Source organism: Triticum urartu, chromosome 3A, assembly GCF_056163025.1.
Source record: "Triticum urartu cultivar PI428250 chromosome 3A, HENAU_Tu73, whole genome shotgun sequence".
Lineage (NCBI taxonomy): Eukaryota > Viridiplantae > Streptophyta > Magnoliopsida > Poales > Poaceae > Triticum > Triticum urartu.
In genome coordinates, this window is record NC_141875.1 from 739050768 (window position 1) to 739069250 (window position 18483).

Below are 18483 nucleotides of genomic sequence, written 5' to 3' on the forward strand. Positions count from 1 at the left end.
CCTTATTGGAAAGTAGTACATCACAGAAATCGGTTTCTGCGACACCTACACCAATTGGTGAGGAATTTAATGATGATGATCATGAAATTTCAGATCAAGTTACTACTGAGCCTCATAGGTCAAGCAGAGTAAGATCAGCACCAGAGTGGTACGGTAATCCTGTTCTGGAAATCATGCTACTAGATCATGATGAACCTACGAGCTATGAAGAAGCGATGGTGAGCCCAGATTCCGCAAAATGGCTAGAAGCCATAAAATCTGAGATGGGATCCATGTATGAGAACAAAGTGTGGACTTTGGTTGACTTGCCTGATGATCGGCAAGCAATTGAGAATAAATGGATCTTCAAGAAGAAGACTGACGCTGACGGTAATATTACTGTCTACAAAGCTTGACTTGTTGCGAAAGGTTTTTGACAAGTTCATACGATGAGACCTTCTCACCCGTAGCAATGCTTAAGTCTGTCCAAATCATGTTAGCAATTGCCGCATTTTATGATTATGAAATTTGGCAAATGGATGTCAAAACTGCATTCCTGAATGGATTTCTGGAAGAAGAGTTGTATATGATGCAACCAGAAGGTTTTGTCGATCCAAAGGGAGCTAACAAAGTGTTCAAGCTCCAGCGATCCATTTATGGACTGGTGCAAGCCTCTCGGAGTTGGAATAAACGCTTTGATAGTGTGATCAAAGCATTTGGTTTTATACAGACTTTTGGAGAAGCCTGTATTTACAAGAAAGTGAGTGGGAGCTCTGTAGCATTTCTGATATTATATGTGGATGACATATTATTGATTGGAAATAATATAGAATTTCTGGATAGCATAAAGGGATACTTGAATAAGAGTTTTTCAATGAAAGACCTCGGTGAAGCTGCTTACATATTGGGCATTAAGATCTATAGAGATAGATCAAGACGCTTAATTGGACTTTCACAAAGCACATACCTTGACAAAGTTTTGAAGAAGTTCAAAATGGATCAAGCAAAGAAAGGGTTCTTGCCTGTGTTACAAGGTGTGAAGTTGAGTAAGACTCAATGTCCGACCACTGCAGAAGATAGAGAGAAAATGAGAGATGTTCCCTATGCTTCAGCCATATGCTCTATCATGTATGCAATGCTGTGTACCAGACCTGATGTGTGCCTTGCTATAAGTCTAGCAGGGAGGTACCAAAGTAATCCAGGAGTGGATCACTGGACAGCGGTCAAGAACATCCTGAAGTACCTAAAAAGAACTAAGGATATGTTTCTCGTATATGGAGGTGATAAAGAGCTCATCATAAATGGTTACGTTGATGCAAGCTTTGACACTAATCCGGACGATTCTAAATCGCAAACCGGATACGTGTTTACATTAAACGGTGGAACTGTCAGTTGGTGCAGTTCTAAACAAAGCGTCGTGGCGGGATCTACATGTGAAGCGGAGTACATAGCTGCTTCGGAAGCAGCAAATGAAGGAGTCTGGATGAAGGAGTTCATATCCGATCTTGTTGTCATACCTAGTGCATCGGGTCCAATGAAAATCTTTTGTGACAATACTGGTGCAATTGCCTTGGCAAAGGAATCCAGATTTCACAAGAGAACCAAGCACATCAAGAGACGCTTCAATTCCATTCGGGATTTAGTCCAAGTGGGAGACATAGAAATTTGCAAGATACACACGGATCTGAATGTTGTAGACCCGCTGACTAAGCCTCTTCCACGAGCAAAACATGATCAGCACCAAGGCTCCATGGGTGTTAGAATCATTACTGTGTAATCTAGATTATTGACTCTAGTGCAAGTGGGAGACTGAAGGAAATATGCCCTAGAGGCAATAATAAAGTTATTATTTATTTCCTTCTATCATGATAAATGTTTATTATTCATGCTAGAATTGTATTAACCGGAAACATAATACATGTGTGAATACATAGAAAAATAGAGTGTCACTAGTATGCCTCTACTTGACTAGCTCGTTGATCAAAGATGATTATGTTTCCTAACCATAGACATGAGTTGTTATTTGGTTAACGGGATCACATCATTAGGAGAATGATGTGATTGACTTGACCCATTCCATTAGCTTAGCACTTGATCGTTTAGTTTGTTGCTATTGCTTTCTTCATAACTTATATATGTTCCTATGACTATGAGATTATGCAACTCCCGTTTACCGGAGGAACACTTTGTGTGCTACCAAACGTCACAACGTAACTGGGTGATTATAAAGGTGCTCTACAGGTGTCTCCGAAGGTATTTGTTGGGTTGGCGTATTTCGAGATTAGGATTTGTCACTCCGATTGTCGGAGAGGTATCTCTGGGCCCTCTCGGTAATGCACATCACTCAAGCCTTGCAAGCATTGCAACTAATAAGTTAGTTGCGGGATGATGTATTACGGAACGAGTAAAGAGACTTGCCGGTAACGAGATTGAACTAGGTATTGAGATACCGACGATCGAATCTCGGGCAAGTAACATACCGATGACAAAGGGAACAACGTATATTGTTATGCGGTCTGACCGATAAAGATCTTCATAGAATATGTAGGAGCCAATATGAGCATCCAGGTTCCGCTATTGGTTATTGACCGGAGACGTGTCTCGGTCATGTCTACATAGTTCTCGAACCCGTAGGGTCCGCACGCTTAAAGTTCGATGACGATCGTAATTACGGTTTTTGTACCGAAGGCTGTTCGGTGTCCCGGATGTGATCACGGACATGACGAGGAGTCTCGAAATGGTTGAGACATAAAGATTGATATATTGGAAGCCTACATTTGGATATCGGAAACGTTCCGGGTGAAATCGGGATTTTACCGGAGTACCGGGGGGTTACCGGAACCCCCCCGGGGGTTATTGGGCCTACATGGGCCCTAAGGTAGAAGAGGAGGGCCGGCCAGGGCAGGCCGCGCGCCCCCTCCCCCCTAGTCCGAATAGGACAAGGAAGGGGGGGCGGTGCCCCCCTTTCCTCTTTCTCCCTTCCCCCTTCCTTTTCCAACAAGGCAAGAGGGGGGAGTCCTACTCCCGGTGGGAGTAGGACTCCTCCAGGTGCACCCCTTGGGCCGGCCGCACCTCCCCCTCTCCCTCCTTTATATACGGGGGCAAGGGGGCACCCCATGACACACAAGTTGATCTTCGTGATCGTTCCTTAGCCGTGTGCGGTGCCCCCTTCCACCATATTCCACCTCGGTCATATCGTAGCGGTGCTTAGGTGAAGCCTTGCATCGGTAGAACATCATCACCGTCATCACGCCGTCGTGCTGACGAAACTCTCCCTCAACACTTTGCTGGATCGGAGCTCGAGGGACGTCACCGAGTTGAACGTGTGCAGAACTCGGAGGTGCCGTACGTTCGGTACTTGGATCGGTCGGATCGGGAAGACGTACGACTACTTCCTCTACGTTGTGTCAACACTTCCGTTGCCGGTCTACGAGGGTACGTAGACAACACTCTCCTCTCTCGTTGCTATGCATCACCATGATCTTGCGTGTGCGTAGGAAAATTTTGAAATTACTACGTTCCCCAACAATTTCCATGGTGTCGCCAATGGTAGACACCGGGAGAAACTTATTCATTCCCTACAACAGGAGGAGGGCATGATTGAAGGGCATGAGCAACTTAAGTCTTATATCACTAGTTATTATAAAAATCTATTCGGGACTCCTCAGGAAGGAAACTTCTCGATGGATGAGTCTCGAACAGATGACATCCCCCAGGTTTCTGATGCGGAAAATAGCCTTCTAACAGCTCCATTTTCTGAGGAGGAAGTTAGAAAGGCAGTTTTCCTAATGGAGCATAACAAAGCACCAGGTCCAGATGGTTTTCCCGCTGATTTCTACCAGAACTTTTGGGAGGTTATCAAACATGATCTCCTACTCTTGTTTGGCTACCTTCATGCTGGTCAACTAGAGTTGTTTCGCTTAAACTTCGGTGAAATTATTTTAATACCTAAGGTTAATGAGGCTGAAAGGATACAACAATATCGTCCAATATGCCTCCTTAATGTTAGCTTTAAAATCTTCACTAAGGTAGCGACTATTAGGCTCAATTCGGTTGCTGAACATGTGGTTCGTCCTTCTCAAACTGCTTTTATGCAAGGCAGGAACATCCTAGATGGGGTTGTTGTCCTTCACGAAACAGTTTAGGAATTGCATCGAAAAAACTGAATGGGGTGGTTTTTAAAATTGACTTTGAAAAGGCTTATGACAAAGTCAAGTGGTCTTTTCTTCAATAGACTCTCAGAATGAAAGGATTTTCTGCAGAGTGGCGCGCAATGATCCATAGTTTTGTGGCTGGAGGTAGTGTTGCCATTAAAGTCAATGATGACGTTGGCAACTATTTCCAACCAAAGAAAGGATTGCGACAAGGTGACTCAATATCGCCCATGCTATTCAATATAGTGGCGGATATGTTAGCGGTCATGATTGAGCGTGCCAAGGTTGATGGCCAAATTGATGGGCTAGTGAATCATCTAGTGGATGGTGGTCTTTCTATCCTTCAATAGGCCGATGATACGATTCTCTTTATGGATCATGACCTTGAGAAAGCAAGAAATCTGAAATTAATTTTATCAGCATTCGAGCAACTCTCAGGGCTTAAGATAAATTTCCATAAAAGTGAATTGTTTTGTTTTGGCGAGGCTCAAGACGAGGCCCATCTGTATGCCGACCTGTTCGGATGCGGGTTGGGCCAGTTTCCGATCACTTATTTGGGTATACCGATACATTATCGAAGACTCACAAATGCTGAATGGAAACACGTCGAGGAGAGACTACAAAAAAGGCTTAGCAGTTGGAAAGGTAAACTGCTATCTCTGGGTGGGAGGTTGGTCCTCATAAATTCAGTACTAAGTAACATGGTATTGTATATGATTTCCTTCTTCCAATTGCCGAAAGGAGTTTTACATAGATTGGATTACTTCCGATCAAGATTCTTTTCGCAAGAAGATAGCGAGAGAAAGAAATATCGGCTGGCTAAATAGAGTGTGGTTTGCCGTCCCAAGGACCAAGGCGGGTTGGGAATTCATGACCTTGAGGTTAAGAATAGGGCCCTCCTTGGCAAATGGTTATTTAAGTTGTTGACCGAAGATGGTGTATGGCAAACCCTCCTTAGGAGAAAATATGTGGGTTCAAAGGCGATATCCCAGGTATACTGGAAGCCTGGGGACTCTCATTTTTGGGCGGGATTAATGGCAACGAAGAAATATTTCTTTCGCTATGGGTCCTTCTCAATTAAGAATGGCTCAGAAATTAGATTCTGGGAGGATAAGTGGTTAGGTAATGCTACTCTCCGGGAACAATATCCAGCTCTATACAATATTGTACGTCACAAGGGTGATACTATTGCCAAGGTTTTGGAATCATTTCCGCCCAATGTGACGTTCAGAAGGGATTTAATTGGACCTAGACTCCAATCGTGGAACATATTATTTCAACGATTATCCACGGTACAGTTGTCACGGGGTTCCGATTTATTTCGTTGGAACCTACATGAGAATGGGCAATTCTCAGTGGAGTCTATGTATAGAGCTTTGATCCAGTCTGACGTGCCAGTTGATAATAATAAGAAGATCTGGAAGATGAAGATACCTCTTAAGAATAAAATCTTTGCATGGTATCTTCGTCGCGGAGTCATTCTTTCTTACTAAAGATAACCTTTTTAAGAGGAATTGGCATGGAAGTACGCAATGTGTATTTTGTCCGCATGATGAGACAATAAAACATTTATTCTTTCAATGTAAATTGGCTCGTTCTATATGGTCAGTCATCCAAATAGCTTCTGGCTTGTACCCTCCTTGTAGTGTTGCTAATATATTTGGCAACTGGTTACATGAGATTGATCACAAGTTCAGAATTCTACTTAGGGTGGGAGCCCTTGCCGTGATTTGGTCACTTTGGCTATGTAGAAATGATAAGATTTTTAACGATAAAAGTATTTCGCTTATGCAGGTTATCTACAGATGTACTGGGACGCTTCATTTATGATCCTCTCTACAACGAGTGGAGAATCGAGACCTGTTTACGGAGGTGTGTACACGATTGGAGGCTATGGCGAGGGATACTTTTACCCAACATGGGTGGCAGCATGATCTTAGGATTGGGCCACCGACGGTTTAGGCGCTATACAAATATACATTTTTCTTTGTATTTCGCCTTCCTTTTTTATTTTATTTTTCGCTTGTCGTGAGGACATTGTTGGCTGTACGCATCTTAGTTATGCAGAGGCCGAGTGTTACTTAAACCTTTTAAGTAATAAAGCGCCCCTTTTTGAAAAAATGTACGTGTGAATCATGCATGGCTGCCCTTAATTGGGCTGTTTGTGCGTGTGTCTAGTGTGATCTGCTTCATTTCTCTGCACTCAAGGGACTTGGATTTTATTGTGTGTGTGCCTATATATTTGTACACGCATGTGTGAGCTGACCTATATATGGTCTTCAGTGGTGTGGTGTGTATGTGTTTTCGTTCGGAGTGTTCAAATCACATGTACTGTGTGATCAACATCTTAATTATATACTACTTGAAATGCTTGAATATCCTATGACAAATTGATGAGTCACAATCACAAGCTAACGGGACGAGGAAACACTTCCTACCGTTATGAACCGTGACGACCTTGGAAGGGTGACAATCTGGGTTCTGAATTCCAGCTTCCCGCTTTGAGCAAAGAACAAAGGCGCCCTGTGTTTCATAACTTGTGCCTGCATTACCATTCCTTCATATCAGCAACACCGACAAAATATGTCAACGTTTCAGCGATCCTGCAAGACAAACTTGAAGGAAATATGCCCTAGAGGCAATAATAAAGTTGTTATTTATATTTCCTTATATCATAGTAAATGTTTATTATTGATGCTAGACTTGTATTAACCGGAAACTTAGTACATGTGTAAATACATAGACAAAACAGAGTATCCCTAGTATGCCTCTACTTGACTAGCTCGTTAATTAAAGATGGTTATGTTTCCTGACCATAGACATATGTTGTTATTTGATGAACGGGGTCACATCATTAGAGAATGATCTGATGGACAAGACCCATCCGTTAGCTTAGCATTATGATCGTTGAGTTTTATTGCTATTGCTTTCTTCATGACTTATACATGTTTCTCTGACTATGAAATTATGCAACTCCCGAATACCGGAGGAACACCTAGTGTGCTATCAAACGTCACAACGTAACTGGGTGATTATAAAGATGCTCTACAGGTGTCTCCGAAGGTGTTTGTTGGGTTGGCATAGATCGAGATTAGAATTTGTCACTCCATGTATCGGAGAGGTATCTCTGGGCCCTCTCGGTAATGCACATCACTATAAGCCTTGTAAGCAATGTGACTAATGAGTTAGTTGCGGGATGATGCATTACGGAACGAGTAAAGAGACTTGCCGGTAACGAGATTGAACTAGGTATGATGATACGGACGATCGAATCTCGGGCAAGTAACATACCGATGACAAAGGGAAGAACGTATGTTGTTATGCGGTTTGACCGATAAAGATCTTCGTAGAATATGTAAGAGCCAATATGAGCATCCATGTTCCGCTATTGGTTATTGACCAGAGATGTGTCTTAGTCATGTCTACATAGTTCTCGAACCCGTAGGGTCCGCACGCTTAACGTTCGATGATGATTTGTATTATGAGTTATGTGATTTGATGCATCGAAGTTTTTTCGGAGTCCCGGATGAGATCACGGACATGACAAGGAGTCCCGAAATGGTCGAGAGGTAAAGATTCATATATTGGAAGGTTGCATTTGGACATCAGAATGGTTCCGAGTGATTCGGGCATTTTTCCGGAGTACCGGGAGGTTACCGGAACCCCCCGGGAGAAGTTATGGGCCTTATGGGCCATAAGAGGGAAGCACACCAGTCGATTAGGACTAGGAGAAGGGGGCCGACCCCCCTTTCCTACTCCTTCTCCCTTCCCCCTTTCCTACTCCGTGTGGGAGGTGGAATCCTACTAGGACTAGGGAGTCCTAGTAGGACTCCACACCTTGGCGCGCCCCCTAGGGCCGGCTGCCTCTCCCTCTCCCTCCTTTATATACGGAGGCAGGGGCACCCCTAGAACACACAAGTTGATCTTTTAGCCGTGTGCGGTGCCCCCATCCACAGTTACACACCTCGGTCATATCGTCGTAGTGCTTAGGCGAAGCTATGCGCCGGTAACTTCATCATCACCGTCACCATGCCGTCGTGCTGACGGAACTCTCCCTCGGCCTCAATTGGATCAAGAGTTCGAGGGACGTCACCGAGCTGAACGTGTGCTGATCGCGGAGGTGCCGTGCGTTCGGTACTTGGATCGGTTGGATCGCGAAGACGTTCGACTACATCAACCGCGTTACTAAACACTTCTGCTCGTTGCTATGCTTCTCCTAGATAGATCTTGCGTGATCATAGGTAAATTTTTTGAAATACTACGTTCCCCAACAAAACTCCAGGTACAACAGTAGCTTCAGACATACTACCAACCAGGAAGCAAGCAATGGAGCAGAATCCTCTAACCTAAACTATGATATGCTTTGTGTGTAAATAATGCAACTGCAAAAAGAAAGAAGATTGTGCCCCAGACCCGGTATGTGGGTCAGGTGGGGCTTCCGAATATGTTTCGGCTTCCGTCTTTTGATGTTAGGCTTAGGTGAGTGGTTTGGGTAGTGGCCCAGCTAGCACCCCTTCATCATTTTGGATAGGAGTAGCGGCATGTGTTGCCAAGATGATGGATTCAAGTACATTGTTGTAATATTTTGTAAGGTCCTCGAATAATCAATAAAGTGGCCATATGCATCTCCCAGATGCAGAGGCCGGGGGTCATCTTCCTTTTCTAAAAAAAAAAGATTGTGGGACACATAATGCATTTGGGCATCATTATCCATCAAACCGAAGACACAAAGTTTGTTATCCATCACATGCTTAAGTATGGTGTATCACACGAAATTCACACCGAATAGGAAGAAGCATGAATAATAACCTGAGAATTTTTCGGACTCATGGGATAGCTCTTGTGAGCTAGTTGAAGAAGAACCTCTTCCTTTCTAAATGTCAAAAGGCCGCCAGCAGCGGCAGCCGACGGCCAACACCTATGCTATGCTATGCAGTCCCCTCCCCATGGCCATGATAATAAGCATCCAAGGTCGTCTCGACTGACAGGCTAGCCGTCCGGCGTCTGCTCTTGCTTCCGCCGGTCGTCGCTGCATTCGTCTCCGGCGTGGGGAACGGCGGCGAGACGCGCCGATGCCTCCTTCGGTCGGTCGCCTCCTTCCCGGCTCATCGGCTCCTATGCTCGGGGGATGGCGCGGAGAGATTGGGAGGGAGGAACACGACACAGGAGGCTACACTCACTCCGGCTGGCTGCCAAGGGATTTGGGGAGGGGACCCTGGAGATCAATATCCCAACTTTTTTTTAAGGCAATCCCAACTTTTTTTTGAGCCGTATAATATCCCAACTACCCGAGCCCATCATCCATTAGGCCTTGTTCGGTTAGGCATGGATTGGAGGGGTTTGAAAGGGATTAAATCCCTTGCAAGTCAAAATCTTCCTCAAACCTCCCCAATCCCCTTCAATCCCTGTGGTGAGGGGATTAACCGAACATGGCCTTAGGATGGATGAGGGCCCACGGAGAACACGGTCCAGGCCCTCTCCCAGACGGGCCCTGGGTTGGGCCACGCGTCAAGTGCGGCCCACTCCACGCGCACCCCACCCATCGCCGTCCCTCGCGTCTCGTCGCGTGGACTGGACAGACCACTCCCCTCCCTCCACGGCGAACCGCGACGGCCGCCGAGATCCGCGCCGCCGACGAGATCCGGCGAAGAGAGAGAGCGAGAGGGTCCGGGGATGTTCGGGATGCGTGCGAGCGGCGCGGCGGCGTCGTGGGTGGTGGGGCGGATGGGCACGGACGCGCACCTGTACGACGACCCGGAGGACGCCGCCATCCCGGCGCTGCTCGACTCCCGCTTCGACGGAGACAAGGTCGACGCGCTCAAGCGCCTCCTCGCCCTCATCGCCCAGGGGGTCGACGTCGCACACCTCTTCCCCCAGGTCCGTCCCCTTCTCCCGTTCCTCTCCTCTCGTCTCATCGGATTCGGGCGACTGAAGTGCATTCCTGTGGGGCTGCAGGTGGTGAAGAACGTGGCGGCGCAGTCGCTCGAGGTCAAGAAGCTCGTCTACCTCTACCTGCTCCACTACGCCGAGACGTAAGCAAGCTAAGCCTCCCCATGCCCCTCATCTGCATTTCTCCATGCCTCTGCTGTGATCTCAGTTCTTTTCTCCAGATCTGAGCTCAGTAGGAGCTGCTTCGGCTAGATTTTACTTGCATTGTTTCTCCGGCCTGTGATTCGCAGAGAAAGATTGTTGGAGCTAAGTTGGCAAGGGACAAACCTTTTGTCAACGAATCATGGTCGATATATCGCTGTTATCTGTTTGGGAGTTATACGAGTTTCACTGTAGATGGTTCGATTGAAATTGGAACCGAGGAAAAATCCCGCTTAATGCATCAAGCATTAGTTCTTAGCAACACTCCTGGACTGAAGAAACTACTAGAAACGGCATAAACTTGACATCTGAAGAGACAAGTTGAATTTAATAGAGTGTCATTATAGGTTGCTTTTGCTTGCTCATGAACCAAGTTGTTATTAGTAGTATATATGATATGACTTTGCTTACACTTGTCTCGCACATGGCCAAAGCGCAACACGTTGCTTCGCGCGGAAACTTCTCCGCCTAAATAGTAAGAGACCATCCATCCATCGGAGCTTGTGAATTGCATGAGCTCTTCTGGAAAATCCGGTCACCCGTTCTCCTAGATCGATGAGAAGTTAAACAAGAAAAGTCGATGAGTTGTTTTGGCTACCCTGCTCTCTGCTTGGAAAGAATACTAATGCTGGTGCTCCTGAGAGTTACCTTTCCAGTCAGCAGTCGGACCTGAAAGCTCTGTGAAAATTATAATTCATCAGCATGTCTGAATCTAAATATAAAGTGGCCAGCCCAGACCTGTGGAAAATAATTCTTTTGATGGCAGTGATGTGCATATCCTATTGCCATGACTTTCTGTTCTTCCTCTTGCAGTAGCAAGTTGCATGGAGTTGCTGGACACCTTACCTGAAAAAATATGTAGAAATGTTGCCCAATTTGTAGTTCTTTATTGGCTCATGTTTCACCATTCTGGCCTGTCTGATTGTCTTAGTACTGTACTCCAGATCTCACCAGGGACTATCAGCAATTTTTGTTGCGTACATTTTATCTGATTGACATATTTTAAGCTCATTACTTCAATGTCAATTTTAATGAACAGAATTGTATTTTTCACTCTCACAAGAAAGTATCCAAAATAATTTATCTGCTTCCTTGACATTGTACCATGATCACATTGAGTGATTGACAGAAATTTAGATGCTACTCAAACATATCACACTGCTGCTAAACACTAGACGTTTGCAATCATAATCAGATGAACAGTGTATTGACCTGTTCTGTTGTTCTACAACAGGCAGGCAGGCAGGCAATAAAGTGCAATGTTGCAATATGATCAAAAAACATGTACAACAGCAATATATGAACTATAATCTAATGAAAAAAAATGTGTATCTCCTGTTCTCGAATAATACATGCATCCTGGTGATGTTATAGACAAGGATCAATGGATCATGCTGTTTCATAAGTTTCAATCTTGGTCAACAAGTGGAATTTTGAATAAGAATGTTATCTCTCTCTGTGATTGATATGCGTTGTTACAAAATTTCTTGCTATTGCTGCAGGCGGCAAAATGAAGCTCTCCTTTCTATTAACATATTCCAGAAGGATTTATCAGACATAAACCCGTTGGTAAGGGCTTGGGCCCTTCGCACTATGGCTGGCATCAGATTACACGTTGTCGCTCCACTCGTGTTAGTGGCTGTGAAGAAATGTGCAAGGGATCCATCCCCATATGTTAGGAAATGCGCGGCATATGCACTTTGTAAGCTCTACGACTTGCTTCCAGAGGAAAACACAACCTTGGAGGAGGTCTGTTAAGTGCAACCTGCTTCTCATTTGTGTTGATTGTCGACATTATGTCTATCTGAAACCTGATCATTTTTTTGCAGATTGTGGACGTTTTGCTTGGTGACAGTTCCTTTGGAGTAGTGGGAGCTGCTACAGTTGCATTTAAGTCGGTTTGTCCAAATTGTTTAGCGCTGATAGCAAAGCATTTCCGACGGCTCTGTGAAACACTCCCTGATATTGAAGAATGGTATCAGATTACTCTAATTGAGATTCTCTTGCGGTATGTGATAGCAAAACATGGATTGGTCAAGGATTCTGTAATGTTTGCTGCAGAATTGTCTTTGGAGACCCAGGCTGGCAGGGATTCAGTTCCTGTTAGTAATATATCCAGCACCCAGGCGGAAACTATTGTTAACGGAGGTTCTGGCACTATGCCAAACATTATGTTGTTCCGGCATTACATTGAAGAATATTCAGGAGCTTTTGATAGAGACGATGATAAATTCAGCTTTCCATCTGTCACTACTAGCACAAATGATGATGTCGTAATTCTATTGAAATGCACGTCACCTCTTCTGTGGAGCCAAAATAGTGCAGTGATACTTGCAGCAGCAAGTGTTCATTGGATAATGGCTCCAGCTGAGGAAGTGAAGAGAATTGTTGGCCCGATTTTATTTACTCTACGCTCATCTCCTGATGCAACATATGTGGTACTTTCTACATATTTTTACCTTGTATTGTATCCCAGATTTCAACTAGAAATAATTATGGTATTGTATGTTTCACTAATCATTTCTGTTATCATGTAATTAAGTTGTGTCAGAATCAACTTATGTACGTAAATATCATATATCATAGTGTAGCGGAATAAAATTTTCCTAATACTCATGTGGCACTGTAGAGTGGTCAACTGTTATGCTTTGAGTTATGCATCCGTCATTGCTTGAACTCGTATAAAACACACACACACACACACGCGCGCGCGCATTTGCACTCACAACTTTGTGTTAGATGAAGCTAAAAACTGAGCACTGAGTTCGTTTTATTACGTCTTGGAATCATATGTTAAGGCATTCCTTGCAGACATAAGAATCTAATAATTTTCCAGCAGATGTATGTTTTTCTGACGCTGGTTTCTTATTGAGCTGACCCCCTTTTTTTGTTCTTGCAGATGCTTGGCAACATACTAGTTTTTGCCAAGACTGCCCCATTGTTGTTTGCTTCGTATTATGAAGATTTCTTCATATGTGCTTCAGACCCGTACCAGACTAGGGCTTTGAAGCTTGAAATACTCACCACCATTGCCACAGAGTCATCTATTCCAGCCATTCTTGAAGAATTTCAGGTATTTGTTTGTATGTGCAACATATTCCCATATAAGCTGAGCTGTCACACTGACTTGCAACCATATATTTGCTTATCACGTGAAAGTCTTTGATAGAACTCCCTCTTAAGGTAACAAAATCATCACTTACCCTTGCAAAATAATTTCAAAAGCCAAGCTAGCATTTCCTGTGTCATACTGATGATGGTTCATGCATGCTAAATACACCTTTAAAACCTTCTTGGATCTAAGTGTGAGTACAGTTTTTTTGGATCTAAGCGTTCTACTCATGGAAATTAGTCTTATAGTCAAGCTTAGCAGCATGAAAAATTGATGTCCGCTACCTATGTGATCAAGGATTTATAGTTATAGCTCCCTGGCATTCTGCTTATAGTACTTTGTAATTGTTGCCAGGATTATATTAAAGATCCGAATAGGAGATTCGTGGCAGATACAGTTGCTGCAATTGCATTGTGTGCCCTGAAACTCCCCTCTATCACCTCCAGTTGTCTTGAGGGACTTTTGGCACTTGTACTGTACGGTACGGTAATAACTGTTCTCTCTGCATATGTTGTGATTGATTATCCTTCTTGAATAATAATGTTTGGTTTTCACCTTGTTACAGAATTGTCTATCACTAACTCAGTTCACTTGAATGAAGAAGATGCTGTTTTAGTTCAAGCCATCTTGTCAATCAAAGAAATAGTGAAAATAGATGCAGCATCTCATGAGAAGGTACTATAAAATTAGTTTATATAAGCTTCTAATCCTGTAGCGCCACAGATTTGTTATATACTTTTCATATTATATGGGTAATGCATTCACTTGACATTATGATCATTTGATAAAGCAGTTGTATTGGTGTGTGGAATGTAGCATAGCTGACCAGGCTCCTTAAACCATCCCCTACTCCTTCTCCATATCTTTCTTTGTATGAGATCCACATGGGTGGGTTATGCACGTATGCCATCTACATGTAGTACATATACAACTCAGATCAATACAGAATGGTGTTGCATCAAACCATTCTGCCCCCTTCCTACATGGGATGTATGCTCTATTGTACAGCGTATGGATTTCATATATCACCTTGTTTAAATGACAATTTCCTTTGCTCTTGTTTCTGTGTTGGTCATATTTCCCCTAGTGAATGGTGATGAACTATTTAAATTTCTTTTATCCTTCTCTCCTGTACAACCTGTGGTGTCATTCATTGGAAGTATATTCAAGAACAAATGTAGATATAGGATATCAGGATGCCATGTACTACCGTTTGAATGCAGTTTTCATGATTTACATTTTTTTATTTGACATATTCATTAATTTTGTTCTCCTAAGGTGATTATCCGCTTGGTTCGTTGTCTGGATACAATTATGGAGCCTGCCGCACGGTCCTTAATTATTTGGATATTTGGTGAGTATAGCTCTACTGGAAATCTCATCCCAAAGATAGCTCCAGTTGTTCTTAAGTATCTGGCATGGTCCTTTGCCGCCGAAGTGCTCGAGACAAAGCTTCAGATCCTAAATGCTTCTGCGAAGGTATATATCAGAAGTCCCAACTTTAGTTTTCTTACACTTAAATGGAGATTGCTAATAGGTTTATTTTTTCAGGTTATCATACATTCTGCAGAAGAACGGCTAGAAGAATTCAAAAGGATAGTGACATATGTCATTCAGTTGGCTGCATGTGACATGAATTATGATGTCCGTGATCGTGCACGTTTCTTGTCAGGACTTCTGCCATGCTGTGCTAATGAAAATGACTCCTCATGTCGAGCGCAGAATGTAGATGTTATTAAAGAGCTAGCTGATCATATCTTTGGTGGGAAGATACCTCCTGCATCTAATTCAGACAGCAACTACCGGATTTATCTTCCGGGTTCCCTGTCACAAGTTGTTCTTCATGCAGCGCCTGGTTATGCACCACTTCCAAAGCCTCAAAGTATGATCTTAATTCATAAGACCGTAGAACCAACCAGAGGCATAGCCGATTCCTCTGAAGGTACTAATTCTGATGCTGAATCTGGATCTTCAAGAGATGAGAGTGGCTCTGTGTATGATTCAGAAAGTGAAGCTGGTAGTGATTCAAATGATGATGGCCATAACCTTCATCGTCAAAAGGAGAACAAGGAAGCTCCGTTGATTCATATGTATGATGGTAATGTAGATCAAGCCTATGCAGGTCAAGCTGTCGATGAAAATTTGGCATCTCTCATCTCTACTGATTTGACAGAATTAATGTCCAAGTCAGCCTTGGAGTCATGGCTTGATGAGGCTCCTGCTGCACCACTTGTTCAGGATTCGGTACAGACATCATGTGCAAGGGTTTCTTTTACCACTCGCAGCTTTGAGAGAAAACCTAAATTGCATAGGTTGTTAGATCCATCGGATAGTGATGGCTTGAGTGTTCTATATGCCTTCTCATCTGAGGTTTCACCCAAATCACGCTTGCTAGTATGTGTAGACTTGTTTGTCGAGAATGTTACAACAGAACAATTAGCGGATATAACCATTAAATCTGAAGAGGCTTCTGGTAGCAAGGGTGGCATGGACCAAACATCAGAAGGATCCGCAAGGTTTGCATCGTTATATTGTCTGTATTGTGATCGTTTCTTGGTCAACTTATTTCTCAGCTCATGAATTGTCTTCACTGCAGCATACCAACTCTTGTTCCTGTTGAAGAGATACAGTCACTGGCTCCCGAACAGACAGCTAAGATGCTTCTTCAGGTTCACTTTCATCACCATCTCTTGCCCTTGAAGTTGTCTGTCCTTTGTAATGGGAAAAGGCATCCAGCCAAACTTCACCCGGACATTGCTTATTTTGTACGACCACTACCCATGGACCTAAATGCTTTTCTATGCAAGGAAAACCAGCTGAGGGGAATGTTTGAGTATGCTAGAAGGTAACCAGACTCTATCCTATCTTTACTACTCCCTCTGTCCCATAATATAAGAACGTTTTTGACACGAGTAGTTACTTAGTTTCATGCAGTCGCATCGATTAGGAACTGATCTGACACATCAGCCAAATTATGTCGTGTTTACTGTTACAAACATCTGCCTGCCCAGACGGAAATGGTTGTGACTGGTGAAAATGCTTCAGTTTGCACATTTCATTAACTATAGATAATTATAGGAGAATGTTGAGAAACAGGAGGTTGCTCTTGCTTCCCCTTGAACCAATTACCATGTTGCTGCTCTGTTTTAATGGAACACGCAAAGAGGAGTATTTTCGTCATGATGTTATTTCTTATACATCATGTACTATTAGAAAAGAATGTTCCCCTAAAAAAAGAATGTCTATTATGGAAAAAAAAGAATGTCTATTATAGAAAAAGGAGTAAACAAGTAGGAATAGATTCTCAGTTTTATATTAGTTCAGCCACTTAAGCAAAAATAATTTGAGACTTATATTTTGCCAGCAAGAAACATCTTGTTAACAGATGAGTACCGTTTTAGGCATCTCTTGTTTGCATTTTATGGACACCATCAGACTTTTAAAGGCACATGATACTTATTATGCACTTTGCATCATGTTATGAATGCAAATTCAAATTAAGATTATCTTCATGTGCACTAAATTATCTGATTGTTAGTCACCACGATCATTTTATTGCATAACCTGAGCCCACAATATCACAAACAGACCGAAGAGAGTACAGATCTGTTGTGATGATCTGTTGACTATAACCTGCACTAATTTTATTGCATAACCTGCACTAATTTTATTTCATGTTGTGATGATCTGTTGACTATATGCTGGAACTAAATCTTTTAGGAATTGCAACAGGTGCACTTTCAAAGATCATCTTCAAAAGCACGAGCAGATCGAAGAGAGTACAGATCACAACACCGACAAGAACCTTCTGGTAGCCCAAACTCTCGCATCGAAAGTACTCAGCAACGCCAATGTTCACCTAGTGTCAATGGATATGCCGGTGACCTTCAGCATCGATGACGCCTCCGGTTTGTGCTGGCGATTCAGCAGCGAGATCCTAAGTACTTCGAACCCCTGCCTGATCACTGTCGTGGCGGATGGGCACACCTCGGAACCACTGGATCTCACCGTCAAGGTGAACTCCGAAGACACGGCGTTCGGCCTGAACCTCCTGAACAGAGTCGTAGCGATCATAGAGTGAAGGGGCACTTTTGAGTTCAGCAAGTTTGGTTCAAATGCTACTTTTGTGGATATTGTAAATTATCGTACATTGTTGTGAATGTCGAGGGCTTTAGAGTAACCCGACCGATTGTTGTACATCTTTTTACCACCTTGTATTCCTTTTCTCATTGTTAGATTTGATTTTTTTGGGGGGATAAACTGATGGCAAGCTTGCTGTTGTAAAAAAGTGCACGACAGAATCCGCGATAGCACGCGTCGCGGCGTGCTGCTGGATAGTAATGTTGATGATGACACTGTAAGTAATGGCATGAGATTGCTGTGGGAGCAATAAATTCCAGAGTTTTAACCACAGTACAATTTTTGGATTATGATGACATTGTACAATCGATAAATCCAGTTGTATATACAGCAGGGATTAATGGCTACATCTCAGACAAACACAGCAAACGCAGAGCTTGGCACACAAAGGTTTTCCTTCTCAGAAACTAGTAAAGAGAAGGTAATTGCTATAACTAATAACCATGTCAAAAACAAGGTAGTATCCAAGCTAACGATATAGGCCTCACCAAGCAGCGCCGGCCATGGCCTCCCCAACCCCAAGCAGCGCCGCCGAATTCTTGGACCGCCGCCGGAGGGGCTCCTTGCTCAAATTCTTGGACCGTCGGTGCTGGCAGAGGCTTCATGATGTCTTCCATGGGCGGAGGCTCTCGCTGCTCGAACAGTTCCGGGTAGTTCCACTCCGCATCGGCCGGCATCTCCATCTCTGCGTTAGGGATAGCTTCTTTGTTCGCTGCGCCGGAGTCTTGATCAAAGGCCGTCGTCGTCATCCTGGTGGGTTCCTCTGCATCCAATGGCTCTGGCTCGTCTTCTTTGGTAAGGTTCTCCAACGGCTCTGGCAAGTTCTTAGTGAGGATCTCCAATGGAGATGGCAAGTCGTTCTTGGCAAAGGTCTCCACTGGCTCTGGCAAGTTCTTGGTAAGGGTCTCCAATGGAGATGCCAAGTTGTTAGTAAGCATCTCCAATGGACATGTCAACTTGTTGGTGAGCATCTCTAGTGGCCATGGCAGGTTGTTGGTTAGCATCTCC

The 18483-nt window shown here is 43.7% G+C and overlaps 1 protein-coding gene across 1 annotated transcript; it reads left to right on the top strand.

Moving 5' to 3' along the window:
* The first annotated feature begins 9668 nt into the window (after window positions 1–9668).
* Window positions 9669–17765, top strand: PAT2 (protein affected trafficking 2). The gene is made up of 11 exons (XM_087514433.1): window positions 9669–10010; window positions 10089–10165; window positions 11726–11972; window positions 12053–12661; window positions 13123–13296; window positions 13690–13816; window positions 13901–14010; window positions 14614–14814; window positions 14887–15851; window positions 15932–16180; window positions 17068–17765. The coding sequence occupies exons 1-11, from the start codon at window positions 9807–9809 to the stop codon at window positions 17414–17416; spliced, it is 3312 nt and encodes a 1103-aa protein (XP_087370559.1). The 5' UTR covers window positions 9669–9806; the 3' UTR covers window positions 17417–17765.
* The last annotated feature ends 718 nt before the right edge of the window (window positions 17766–18483 follow it).